Source organism: Elephas maximus, chromosome 8 (assembly GCF_024166365.1).
Source record: "Elephas maximus indicus isolate mEleMax1 chromosome 8, mEleMax1 primary haplotype, whole genome shotgun sequence".
In the NCBI taxonomy this organism is placed as follows: Eukaryota; Metazoa; Chordata; class Mammalia; order Proboscidea; family Elephantidae; genus Elephas; species Elephas maximus.
Genome location: NC_064826.1, coordinates 10,261,525 through 10,275,295, shown reverse-complemented (window position 1 = coordinate 10,275,295; position 13,771 = coordinate 10,261,525). Strand labels below are relative to the sequence as shown.

The 13,771-nt window shown below is 48.4% G+C and overlaps 1 protein-coding gene across 2 annotated transcripts in view; it reads left to right on the top strand.

Moving 5' to 3' along the window:
* TBXAS1 (thromboxane A synthase 1) overlaps nt 1-12,909 on the top strand; it is a 174,952-nt gene extending 162,043 nt beyond the window's left edge. The window contains exons 11-13 of one of the 2 annotated variants that reach the window (XM_049893416.1): nt 4,896-5,033; nt 9,602-9,764; nt 12,580-12,909. In XM_049893416.1, the coding sequence (XP_049749373.1) occupies nt 4,896-5,033; nt 9,602-9,764; nt 12,580-12,654 (376 nt within the window). In that variant the 3' untranslated portion in view covers nt 12,655-12,909. Of the gene's footprint in view, nt 1-4,026; nt 4,629-4,895; nt 5,034-9,601; nt 9,765-12,579 lie in introns of those variants that run through there. The other variant, XM_049893418.1, reaches the window with a different exon arrangement.
* The last annotated feature ends 862 nt before the right edge of the window (nt 12,910-13,771 follow it).

The following is a 13,771-nucleotide window of genomic DNA, read 5'->3' as shown; positions in this document are numbered from 1 at the left end:
CTTATCAAAGAGGAAAAGAGACAGGGTCACAGGCACAGAATGGAGACAGTCACGTGAAGACAGAAGCAGAGACTGGCGGGATTCTGCCACAAGCCAAGGAACGCCAAGGGTCGCCAGCCACCGCCAGAAGCTGGGAGAGAGGCCTGGGACAGATTCTGCCTCGGCACCTCAGAAGAAATCCACACGGCCGACACCCTGATCTCACACTCCAGAATTGTGAGCGAAAACACCTGTGTTCTCCTAAGCCCCCCACCATATGGCACTTTGTGACAGCAGCCATGGGAGACAGGGATCACCACGTATCCTATACTCTGCTCAGCACATCTATGAACTAATACACCACGTAAACCACACGCAGATACGTTTTGCCATTTTTAAAGAGAAAATATGAGTGATTTGAAGACATCTCAAAATTTTATTTCAAACCAAAAACATTACCAAGAGTGTGATTGTATGTATATCGTCCAAAACGGTCGGGGCCAGAAGCAAAGACAGAAACAGACCAGGGTGTGAGTCAAGCCCCATGGTCCTCTGGCACTGTGGGGACAAGGGATGGCCAGCGTTCTCCTCCTCGCTGTCCTGACGCCATGTTAAGACCCGACTCCACGGGGCTTCCCAGATTTCCGTGGGAGCCTCAAGCAAACTATAATCTTTTTTTTATTTTTCATGATTTATCTCTAGCTTCCTTCCGGGGGACTGTGGGCAGCTGCCAGATAAGTTGAAATGAAGTTCAAAATAAGACATTCAGTGATAAGACAGAATAATGGCTGTGAAAGGCAAGGTGCCTTTACTGGGCCCCCAAGAAGGCCGAAAGCTGGTCAGACGGATGCACTGTTGCTAAATTTCCTGCGTGCAGAGGGAAACCAGCTATCCTCTAGTGGGAGGAAACTGTATCAACAGATCAAGAGACTCCCCTATGTCCTGGCTCTAAACTCAGGCGAGAATTTCTCACAGGAGACCGTGTCCGTATGACACACGAGCTGACAAAGTGGCCCATCTCTCCAAGGCAAAAGTGCTGCGGCTGATCTCCTGCTGGCCCCTATGAACAGCAAAAAACCAAACCAAACCCTTTGCTCTTGAGTAGTTTTCAACCCATAGTGACCCTGTAGGGTTTCCAAGGCTGTCATCTTTACGGAAGCGGACTGCCACGTCTTTCTCCCCGGGTGCAGGTGCTGGATTCGAACCACAGACCTTTTGGTTACCAACCAAGTGCTTAACCACTGTGCAGCCAGGGCTCCTGTGAACAGCAAACCAAAATCAAACCAAACCCATTGCCATCGAGTCAATTCTGACTCATAGTTGGAATCGCGAAAGCACTGCTTCATGGGATAAGGATGCCTGTGACCATGAGGGCAGGACAGAGACCAGAGAAGCTGTATGAACTTGGTAAAATCCCCCCATAAAGCCACAGTAATGCTGGTGCTATGGTGACACAGGACCAGCCTGTCCTTCATGTGCTGTGTGACATTGGCTAAGTTGATGCATGTGTTAAGTGGGGTCAGCGTGTATTTTAGGTTGAGTTGTGTCCCCAAAAGGATATGTTGAAGTCCTAACCCCTGTTAAGTACCTGTGAATGTGACCCTGTTGGGAAATAGAATGTTCTTTTGGGTTGTCATTGAGTACATATGAGTAGGGTGGGTCTCCTTCCCCCATGTGTCTATCAGTTTGTCATACTCTGGGGGCTTGCGTGTTGCTGTGAAGCACTTACTGATGAAGATCAAAGACCACAGCCTTCAGTGTGGATTACACCTCAACACAGAGAAAACAAAGATCCTCACAACTGGACCAATGAGCAACATCATGATAAACAAAAAAAGACTGAAGTTGTCAAGGATTTCATTTTACTTGGATCCACAATCAACACCCACGGAAGCAGCAGTCAAGAAATCAAAAGATGCGTTGCATTGGGCAAATCTGCTGCCAAAGACCTCTTTAAAGTGCTGAAAAGCAAAGATGTCACTTTAAGGACTAAGGGGCAGCTGACCCCAGCCATGGTACTTTCGATTGCTTCATATGTATGTGAAAGCTGGACAATGAATGAGGAAGACTGAAGAAGAGCTGACACCTCTGAATTGTGGTGTTGACGAAGAATATTGAACGTATCATAGGTTGCCAAAAGAACGAACAAATCTGTCTTGGAGGAAGTACAACCAGAATGAAGGATGGTGAGACTGCGTCTCACATACTTTGGACATGTTGTCAGGAGGGATCAGCCCCTGGAGAAGGACATCATGCTTGGTAAAGTAGAGGGTCCCCAAAAAAGAGAAAGACCCTCAACAAGACGGACTAACAGTGGCTGCAACAATGGGCTCAAGCATAACCACGATTATGAGGATGGCCCAGGACCGGCAGTGTTTCCTTCTGTTGTACATAGGGTCGCTATGAGTCAGAACTGACTGGACGGCACCTACCAACAACAACAACAACAGGGCTGGTCTAAACATAATCCTTTCTAGGTGGTGCCTTGTAACTGGGAGCCCAGTGCTGGTAAAGTGGTTAAAGGCTTGGCTGCTAACAGAAGGGTTGGCAGTTTGAACCCACTCAGGGGCTCCAAGGGAGAAAGACCTGGCAATCTGTCCCCTTAAAGACTGACTCTGTGGCATCTAACAACAAACACGGAGAAAAGTGCACTCAAGGGAAGACGCCATGTGAGGATCTGCCACAAGCCAAGGAACGCCCAGGGCTGCCAGAAGCTGAAGAGACAGAGAAGGGGCTTCTCCCTGAGTGGGCAGAGACTCCCAGCCTCCAGAACTTCGAGACAATAAAATCCTGCTCTTTAAAGCCGATCAGGTAATAAAGACACCATGTTTGCTCTGTAGACCCCACACCGACTCCCCAGTTCGTGCCAAGGCAGTGACTGCTGGAGGCACTGAGCAGCAGGCGGGGCCGAAGTGGACAGCAGGAGGTGTCATCTTAGGGTCCAAGGCCACCTTCAAGGCCCCTCTGGTCTGGGCCATGCTCTCCCGAGCCTCACCTTCCTCCATCAGTGGGTGTCTTTATTCATGTCAGCTCTTATCGAACAACGGAGTGAGTGAGGCAGAGTCATCATTCCCACCCAGACAGGAGGGTCATTCCTGGGGCCCGGGCACGGGACTCGGGGTGAGTGTAGGGATGGTGGGCATTTATTTATTTTATAATGTTTTATTTATTTTCATTAGTTAATTTAATTTTAAATTTATTCTAATTATTTTATTTTTATTTTCATATTTATTTTTATTAATTTTACATTTTAATATAAACTTTATTTTACCTATTTACTTTATTATGTAATTTTATTCACCTTATTTAATTATACTAATTTCATTTTAATTTAATTAATTTACTTTATATTATTATTTAACTTTATTTTTACTTAATTTTGTTTAATTAATTTAATGTAATTTTAAATTTATTCCAATTATTTTATTTTTATTAATTTTATTTCACTTATTTTGTTTTTAATTTAATTATTTTATTTTTATTTAATTTGGTTAATTTTGTTTAATGTTACATTTAATTTTTTATTTAAAATTATCTTCTTAATTCTATGTTTTATTAATGTATTTTATTTCAATTATTACTTCAACTTATTTTATTTAAAATTATTTTCTTATTTATTATTTTATTTCCTTGAATTATTTTAATTTTTATTTTGTTTTATTATTTAACCTGATTTTTAATTTATTTTATTTAACTTTGTTTTTACTTAAGTATTATTTAAAATTATTTTCTTTAATTTTATTTGTTTTGTTATTCTATTTTATTATCTTTAATTTTAATATTATTTTCTTAAGTAATTTAGTATTATTTAATTTACATTTAATTTTTATTTTATATTTAATTTCATTTGTTTTTAAATTATATATTTTATATTATTTATTTTAATATTTTATTTCAGTTTTATTAGTTTAACTTAATTTAATTTTAAATTCTAAAAATTTTAAATTATTTTTCTTTTAGTTTAATTTGTTTTATTGTTTTATATTATTTTTATTTCCTTTCATATTGTTTTTAATTTTACATCTTTATTCTATTCTATGTGAAAAGTGTGCCGGCTTTTCCCAAGCACTGCCACGACCTTGCTGGACTGACACCTTATCCATGAAGGAAGCGGTAGCTGCTCTTGTTTTGAGTGTCATCCCGGTTAATCTGGTCTATATCATACAGTTCAGCTGACTAGGCCCTCTGGATGGGCTCTCCAGGCTGGAGGCCCAGCGTCTTGAAGGCAGCAGGCCCAGGCCTCTGGGCACCTCTGACTCCCAGGGTCCATCCAGGTCCACACCATTGGGTGCAGATAAAAGGGCAGGGCACCCAGCCCCCCCGCCTGCTGTGGCATGGCGTTGGCTCCGGCTCCAGGCACATGGTCACCACATCCGAGTGGGGTCCCACAGCCCTCTTCCTGCTTCCTGACTGGCATGTGATCGAAGGCTCTAGCAGACGGATGCTCCGAGGAGTCAGGTGGCTCTACATTTCTCTTAGGAGCTGGAGTAGCATTCAGCAGTGATCAGTGTCATAACCGTATCTCTCTTCGAGATTTATGGAAAAACCCCAGCCCCACAACTAGAAGGAAAAGCCAGCATAGATTATTTCTAATCTTTAAAATAACATTTATATTGCAAAAAACATTAAAAAAAAAAAAAAGAAAAGAAAACCCCTAAACAATACCAGTACCAGTGGGATTGATTCCAACTCATGGCAACCCATGTGTTATAGAGCAGAAGTGCCCCACAGGGTTTTCAAGGCTGTGATCTTTTGTAAAGAAATCACCAGGCCTTTCTTCCAAGGCACCTCTGGGTGGGTTCAAACCACCCACCTGTGCAGTAGTAGTTGAGCGCTGCCCAGGTACACAATACAGAAGGGTCCAAAGTAAAGGTTGGCCCCAGCCCGCCATCCTCCACGCCGGCGTCTCCCGGCAGGTTCACGCGGGAGTCGGCGAAGGACTGCAAGCTCCTGGGGCAGCACATCCCTGCAGGTGCTGTGGTGGAGATGGCCGTGGGCGCCCTGCACCATGACCCCGAGCACTGGCCACAGCCCGAGGCCTTCGACCCTGAGAGGTGAGTGCCCCCCTCAAATGACTCGGGGGCCCAAGGCTGGTGGGAACAGTGTAACAGGCTGGGACTGAGGCACCTTCATGGCCAGGAGGCACCATCACATGTGTCTTGCTTGAAATCAGGAGCACGGGTTCCTCTTGGACACACACCTTAGTAGAAAACTCACTGCTGTTGAGTCAATCCTGACTCACAGTGACCCTACAGGACAGAGTAAACTGCCCCATAAGGTTTCCCCGGCTGCAATCTTTATGCATGCAGATGACCAGGTCTTTTCTCCCTCGTAGCTGCTGGTGGGTTTGAATCAGCGACCTTACTAGCAGCCCAGCACTTAACCATTGTACCACCAGGCATCCTTTCTAGAACAATAGTATCAACTAAACTTATCCACCCCTGAATCTGAATTAGGGAGGTTCAGCTCTGCTAAGATGGTAGACCTGGACCTCTCCCTCCTTGTCCATACCCTCACCACCTTGGGTGGCCGAACATGAATTTGGTGATTTGGTCCACTGTCTGAGTTTTATACCTAGGATCCCAGTGGAAGCTGTCTGAGCAGGCACCCACACCTCTCCTTATCAGATACCACCGAGGCTGCCCCTCCAGGCCGAACCTAGGTGTCCACCTGCAGCGGCTCCAGCTTCCTGCAGAATGCTGCCCAACTCTACACCTGGTCCTGGGAATCTGTGGCCGAGGGACCTATGCAATGACCCCACTGCTCGGCAGCCACTGGAAGTTCAGGAAAGCCCAAGAAATAGTGGCCGCCTAGAGGCACCCCTTTTTGAAACAAAAAGTACATTTACGTTACACTGGAAAAGGTCGTTCAAGGGCTCCTTGTTGTTGTTGTTAGGTGCCATCGAGTCAGTTCCAACTCATAGTGGCCCTGTGCACAACAGAACGAAACACTGCCTGGTCCTGCACCACCCTTACAATTGTTGTTATGCTTGAGCCTGTTGCTGCAGCCACTGTGTCAGTCCATCTCCTTGAGGGTCTTCTTTTTCGCTCTCCCTGTACTTTACCAAGCATGATGTCCTTCTCCAGGTCTGATCCCTCCTGATAACATGTCCAAAGTATGTAAGACGCAGTCTCGCCATCCTTGCTTCTAAGGAGCATTCTGGTTGTACTTCTTTCAAGACAGATTTGTTCGTTATTTTGGCTTGTTGTTGTTGTTAGGTGCTGTCGAGTCAGTTCCGACTCGTAGCAGCCCTGTATACCACAGAACGAAACACTGCCCAGTCCTGCACCATCCCCACAACCATTGTTATTCTTGAGACTATTGTGGCAGCCACTGTGTCAATCCATCTCCTTGAGGGTCTTCCTCTTTTCCGCTGACCCTGTACTTTACCAAGCATGATGTCCTTCTCCAGGGACTGATCCCTCCTGACGTGTCCGAAGTATGTAAAATGCAGTCTCGCCATCCTTGTTTCTAAGGAGCATTCTAGTCGTACTTATTCCAGGACAGATTTGTTCATTCTTTTGGCAGTCCATGGTATATTCAATATTCATTGCTAGTACTGCAATTCAAAGGCATCAGTTCTTTGGTCTTATTCATTGTCCAGCTTTCACATGCATATGAGGCGATTGAAAACACCATGGTTTGGGTCAGGTACACCTTAGTCCTCAAGGTGACATCTTTGCTTTTCAACACTTTAAAGAGGTCTTTTGCGGACAATTTGCCCAACCCAATGTGTCTTTTGATTTCTTGACTGCTGCTTCCATGGGTGATGATTGTGGATCCAAGTAAAATGAAATCTTGAGTACTTCAATCTTTTCTCTGTTTATCATGATGTTGCTCATTGGTCCAGTTGTGAGGATTTTTGTTTTCTTTATGTTGAGGTGTAATCCATACTGAAGGCTGTGGTCTTTGATCTTCATCAGTAAGTGCTTCAAGTCCTCTTCACTTTCAGCAAGCAAGATCCTGTCATCTGCATGACACATTAAGGTTGTTAATGAGTCTTCCTCCAATCCTGATGCCCCGTTCTTCTTCATATTGTACAGCTCCTCAGATTATTTGCTCAGCATACAGATTGAATAGGTATGGTGAAAGGAATCAGCCCTGACACACACCTTTCCTGGCTTTAAGCCATGCAGTATCCCCTTGTTCTGTTCAAACAACTGCCTCTTGATCCATGCACAGATTCCTCATGAGCAAGATTAAATGTTCCAGAATTCCCATTCTCCACAATGTTATCCATAATTTGTTATGATCCACACAGTCGAATGCCTTAACATAGTCAGTAAAACACAGGTAAACATCCTTCTGGTATTCTCTGCTTTCAGCCAGGATCCACCTGACATCAGCAATGATATCCCTGGTTCCATGTCCTCTTCTAAATTCGGCTTGAATTTCTGGCAGTTTCCTGTCGATATACTGCCGCAGCCACTTTTGAATGATCTTCAGCAAAATTTTGCTTGCAGGTGATTTTGATGATATTGTTTGTTAATTTCCAAATTTGATTGAATCACCTTTCTTAGGAACAGGCATAAATACAGATCTCTCCCAGTCGTTTGGCCGGGAAGCTGTCTTTCAAATTTCTTAGCATAGACGAGTGGGCACTTCTAGTGCTGCATCCATTTGTTGAAACATTTCAATTGGTATTTCGTCAGTTCCCGGAGCCTTGTTTTTCTCCAATGCCTTCAGTGAAGCTTGGGCTTCTTCCTTCAGTACCATCGGTTCCTGATCATATGTTACCTCCTGAAATGAACATTGACCAATTCTTTTTGGTAAAGTGATTCTGTGTGTTCCTTCCATCTTCTTTTGATGCTTCCTGCATCATTTAATGTTTTCCTCATAGAATTCTTCAATACTGCAACTTGAGGCTTAAATTTTTTCTTCTGTTCTTTAAGCTTGAGAAATGTTGAACATGTTCTTCCCTTTTGGTTTTCTATCTCAGAGTCTTCACACATGTCATTACAACACTTCACTTTGTCTTCTCGAGCAGCCCTTTGAAATCTTCTGTTCTGTCCTTTTACTTTATCATTTTTTCCTTTTGCTTTAGCTACTCAACATTTAAGAGCAAGTTTCAGAGTCTCCTCCGACATCCATTTAGGTCTTTTCTTTCTCTCCTGTCTTTTTAATGACCCCTTCCTTTCTCTATATATGATGTCCTTGGTGTCATTCCACAACTCATCCGTCATTAGTGTTCAATGTGTCAAATCTATTTTTGAGTTGGTCTCTAAATTCAGGTAGGATATACTCAAGGCCATACTTTGGCTCTTGTGGACTTATTCTAATTTTCTTCAGTTTCAGCTTGAACTTGCATATGAGTAATTGGTGGTCTAACCTGCAACTGGCCCCTGGCCTTGTTCTGATGACATTGAACTTTTCCATCATCTTTATCCACAAATGTAGTCAATGTGATTCTTGTGTATTCCATCTGATGAGGTCCACATGCACAGTCGCTGTTTATGTTGGTGAAAAAAAGTATTTGCAATGAAGAAGTCGTTGGTCTTGCAAAACCCAATCATGGGATCTCCAGCATCGTTTCTATCACCAAGACCATATTCTCCAACTACCAATCCTTCTTTGTTTCCAACTTTTGCGTTCCAATCACCAGTAATTATCAGTGCATCCGGACTGCACGTTTGATCAATTTCAGACTGCAGAAGCTGGTAAAAATCTTCTACCCACCATGGGTAACCCTGCTGGTATTTGAATACTACTGGTGGCATAGCTTCCAGCATCACAGCAACACACAAGCCCCCACAGTACGACAAACTGACAGACCTGTGGGAGAAGGGTTCCTTGGGCCAGAAAATTCCAGAGTTGGAAGAAGTGAGCAGCTACTACAGAGTGGCTGTCACGGAGCTTACTGTTCAAGACCATGATGAGACTGTGATGTCACCCAGACATTTGGGTCCCACTGAAGTAGGTCCCACCATTTTCCAGGTCCAGATCCCCACACCACACCCCCAGGCCTAGCGCATCATTTGTGGCTGCAGGGGCACATAGGGGCACATACCGTTACTGAGTAGTGGAGCCAGCAGTGGGGGGAGGGGGCCTCGCCATCCAGATACAGACCTGCCCAGGGGTCCAGGTGTGAATGTTTGGAAAAGCAGGCACCATGAGCAGGACAGGCAATGACCAGGCTGCTGGGGAGCTGGCAGGAGTGGCCACCAGGGCAGTGCTGTTCACAAGGCTGAGGTGCTCTGCTTAGGAAGGGGTGGTGGTATTGTCATCTCTGGGGGGCAGGCCTTGGAGCAGGGGCCAGGTGATGCAGAGAGGTCAAACCCTGGGGTCCAGATTCTGGGGCAGTTGTGGGTGGTGGGATCATTAACACGAAGCTGAGCTCAGAGGGGTGCAGTAGGGTGCTGTGGGCCTTCAGGTGAGTCATTACACCCCGAGGACCTACAGGCTTCGCAGAGCAGGCAGGGCAGGCAGCAAGAGGGGGTGAGTCCCCCCAGCGCCGGAGCCCCTGGTGATGGGTCCCTGGGGAAATAAGATACCAGGCCATAGCAGGGGCTGTGTCTACCTGGTTGGAGCACTGTCTCGAATGAAGGGTCGGCAACTAGGATGGAGAGGTTTCAGGACACAGGATGGAAGGTGTCCGGTCTACCCAGTGTTCCCGGCCCCACAGGTTCACGGCTGAGGCCCAGCGACGGCGGCGGCCCTTCACTTACCTGCCCTTTGGAGCGGGCCCGCGGAGCTGCCTTGGGGTGCGCCTCGGCCTGCTGGAGGTCAAGCTGACGCTGCTCCAAGTGCTGCACAAGTTCCGGTTCCAGGCCTGCGCTGAGACCCAGGTGAGGGCTGCTCCTAGGGGGGCCGTGCCTGGCTCCTGGGGGACCCCGCTCCAGGGGGTTCACCTCAGTTCTCTGTGCCCACTGCCCACCCGGAGCTGCACTGGGCTCAGTTTCTTCATCTGTAAAAGGAGTGACAATGACACCCCAGCTCTCAGTGCCCTGTGAGGACTGGAGTCCATGCAGTTGTTCACACGTAGACCCAGAGGGTGTGCTCGCTGCTAGGACTCGGCTTCTTTGCACAGGCGCAGGTCCTCCCCTCTGGAGAATCCCTCTCCCACACGAGGAGCCTGAGGGTGTGGGGTGTGGCCTACCCTCCACTAACTCCCTCCAGACACACCCTGCCCACCCGACCTGTGGCCTCTGAGTGCAGGCCACGTGGAGGCTACGTGGAGGTCACGTGGCGGTCACCAGGACTTGCTAGGGCGCAGGCTGTGAGCTCCAGGGGAGCCCCACCTGTGCGAGCACCCACTCTCCTCCGATACCCCCAGGGCCCACGCCCAGTTCGTGAAGGCTGAGCCCATGCCGTCACCAGACTTTCTGGCCCCCCCTGAAGTAGGGCTGGCCACTTTCCTGGCCAGGTTCCCATACTGCCCCCTAGGCACACGGGCAGTCATGCAGGCCTAGGCGCGAACCCCACCTTCCAGCTCACAGCCATCTTGTGGAGCAGGCTGTCACCCCCATTTTCAGTGCGGAACCAGGACTCGGAGAGACGACAGAGCCTGTCTGAGGTCCCCCCGTGGGCGGTGGGCCCCCTGCAGCATGGCCCAGTGTGGTCATAATAGAGCCACCAGCATCCAGCCAGGTGTGCTCTGGCCGGTGCCCACTCCTCATTCAACGTTAGTGAACAAATAAGTGGGTGGGTGCACAGTGAAGACACTGGGCTCACACTCCAATCTGCCTGTTGTGCGGCCCCACCACTGCCCTCCACTGCTGGTGTCCGGCCAGCCCTGCCCCCAGCGACCTATTGCACGGTAAGGCCTGGACGGAGGGCTGAGAGGACAGACACCCCAAGCACAAGACAGTCCCCGTGGCTCTAGATTCATGGAGGGCAGGGCCTCTGACGCATGGAGAAGCTGGGACAGTTGCTGGCCTGGCCTGGGAGGAGTGAGACTGAGGAAGATGGCGGTCCACAGAGGCCAGGTGCTCAGGCAGAGAAGGGAGGGGCAAGCTGGCAGCGTGGAGAGAAACTGAGACAGGTGAGGATCAGAGAAACCAGTAGGTCAGGCATCCCGCAAAGACTTCCTTGTGGGGCTTGCCTCATACACTCTTGGTCTCAGGTACAGTGCAGTGGCATGACCAGGGTTCTAAAGCTCTGCACATGTGTGACATTACCCAGCTCGAGTCCCCAGAGGCTGCTGGGTCCAGCGAGAACCCTGAATTCCAGAGCAGTCTATGCCCCCTTTGTACTACCCACCTCATGTCCACACCAAGAGATTTCCCCTGCCTAGGCTGCTCCCCTACATGGAACCTCATCCCTTCAAATGCCCCCCGCCCACCAGTCTGATCACATGACCCAAGCCTTCAGCATTCCTCACTTCCCAAAGGGCCTCTGTGCCGCTTCCTCCAGGAAGCCTTCCCTGACTTGCCAGCCCCTCCGACCACTCCTCTTTTGTAATGCCTCTGGTATTTCAAGATTGTCTGCACTGTGCTAATGCAGCCACCACTAGCCATATTATAACCTGGTGGGAATGGGTCCTGCCCAGTGTGACCCCTCAAGTCAATTGAGAGACATCGGGCCTTTGAGAAAGTAGACTTTATCGCAAGCCAGTCAAGCCAGGAGCTTGGAGACCAAGTCTCAAATCAAGCTCCCCGAAGTTGGGGCTTTCAGGGCAGTTGAGTTCGGGATAGGGAACTTATGCATAATTCATCAAGTTTCTAGGACTAGGCAGGCAATTTCAAGAGCTAATTAGCATGTATGGGTGCAGTGGGGGTGCAATCTGACGGCTGGGAGGCACGACACTGAAGTTCCTCTCAGGCCAGCTTTGTGGCTTATTGCTCATGTCTGAATGGAGGGGGTGTGTTAATTAGTAGTGAAGCAGTCTTGAGCAGAGAAGCAGTAAGAAGACCTTGAGCTGTTACGCAGACAACATAGAAGCATCTTCTCAGGAGCTCAGAGAGCCTGGCTGGGATGGGAGGAGGAGGGGGAACAGTTTAACCCCATTCGTTACAGTATGTGGCTACTCAAAATTTAATTAAATTAAATGTATTAAGTAAAATGTACTAATAGTTTATTAATAAAGAAATAAAAATTCAGCTATGGCATGCTGGCCAGGGACCCACAACACCCGACTCCCAGAGCCCTCAGAAAGAAGGGACCATGGCACACTGGGGCAGGGACCCCCAGCTCTGTGCTCCCCGAGCCCCTCAGAAAGAGCAGCACCTGTCCAGCTGCAGGGAGGAGAGGCAGAAGGGAGGCCGGGATGTTAGTGCAGCTGAAAGGCAGACTGGGGCTTTGCTCCCCTGCTGTGGTGTGACCCTGGTCAGGTACTGGCCTCTCTGAGCCTCCACACCGTCATCTGCAGAGACGCCACCTCCTCTCACCAGGGCTGCCGTGAGGGCCCTGTCACCCGCCGTGCTGCATCAGCTGGGAAGGCAGGCCCGAGCCCAGGGAAGGGGCCAGCTGCCGTCCCCCTGCCTGGGCACAAGAGGGCTGCTCTGGAAGCTCCCAGGGAACCAAGGTCCAACTAGGGGGGTGTCTTGGCCCACTTGTAGCCCAGCTGTCCCACAGCTCAAAGTGCCCACAAGCCCAGCTCCAGTCCTGGTTCCAAGTCTTCCCATATGCATGGCTAATTTTCACTTTAATCTCCCGTTTCAGGTACCACTGCAGCTAGAATCCAAATCTGCCCTAGCTCCAAAAAACGGTGTCTACATCAAGATTGTGCCCCGCTGACTGGGAAGGCCTCCCTCAGGGGTGGCTCCTGGGGATGGTGCTTCCAGACCTGCAAGTCAGCCTTGGAGGGTGCCCCCAGACTGAAAGGAAACTGCGTGTGAAAATTCACCTTTATGGAAACCACCACCCAGTGAGGGCAACGGTGCCTGGTGTGGGAGAGTAAAGGAATCCAGGGCGTTCATGCCGCCTGCCCCAACTGCTTAATAAATGTTTGCTTGTTGCACTTGACAGCTTAATAAATGTTTGCTCGTTGCATTTGGCATTGACTTTGTCAACTATGTTTGAGACATTGTTCCAACTGCTTGAATAAGAGATTTCTGACAAATAAGCAATACATGACTTACACAAAATGACTGAGAACGAGGCCTTAAAGGGATGAGAGGCCTCTGCAGTGCAGGGACACAGGGACACCAGCCTGTGGCCTACTCAGTTTGTCCTGACTTAGAGAATGATATTCATCTGAAGTTCAATTTCAGAAATGATTCTGAAGCTTTATAATGCATTGCTTCTCCTAGGCTGGATAAACCAGCTTCACAAAGATTTCATATGCAGAAAGGTGATCCAGGCTGAACGCATTTTTCTCTTAAAGGGCGTATGTCTTTCTTCATTGTGATCAGAGAATCAAAACACAGAGCTGAGTTTTACTTAAAGTAACGATTGTGGTGCTGAGAAGCTCAAATTCAGCAAACCAGCAGCAGACGGAACCCCAGCTCTGTCGCCAGCAGGTGGTGGTCACTGGCCTTTTCACCGTCCTGTGTCTGGGTTTTCTCATCCGGAAAACAAGGAAGCTGACCGAGGTCAAAGGGCCCCTCCTCTGTCTCACGTCTGAGCAGCTCTGAGGAGGGGCGGGGTGTAATATAGGTGACATCACAGGAGGGACCTTTGAGCCACCGTGTGATGCCCAGAGCCTACACCCACTTTTTACTTAGAAATTTCATGGCATTTTGGCGTGTTCACTGCTGAGAATTGCAGCCTTTGCTGCTTGGTCCATGCACCCCTCCAAGCCCTCCTCGTGGGGCCACTCCTCTCTGGCCTCCCCCGAGGAAGCCCCATAGGCTGCCAGGTGTGGAGGATGCACCCTAGACAACCTCCACCCCCCACTCCCGCTCCATGCCAT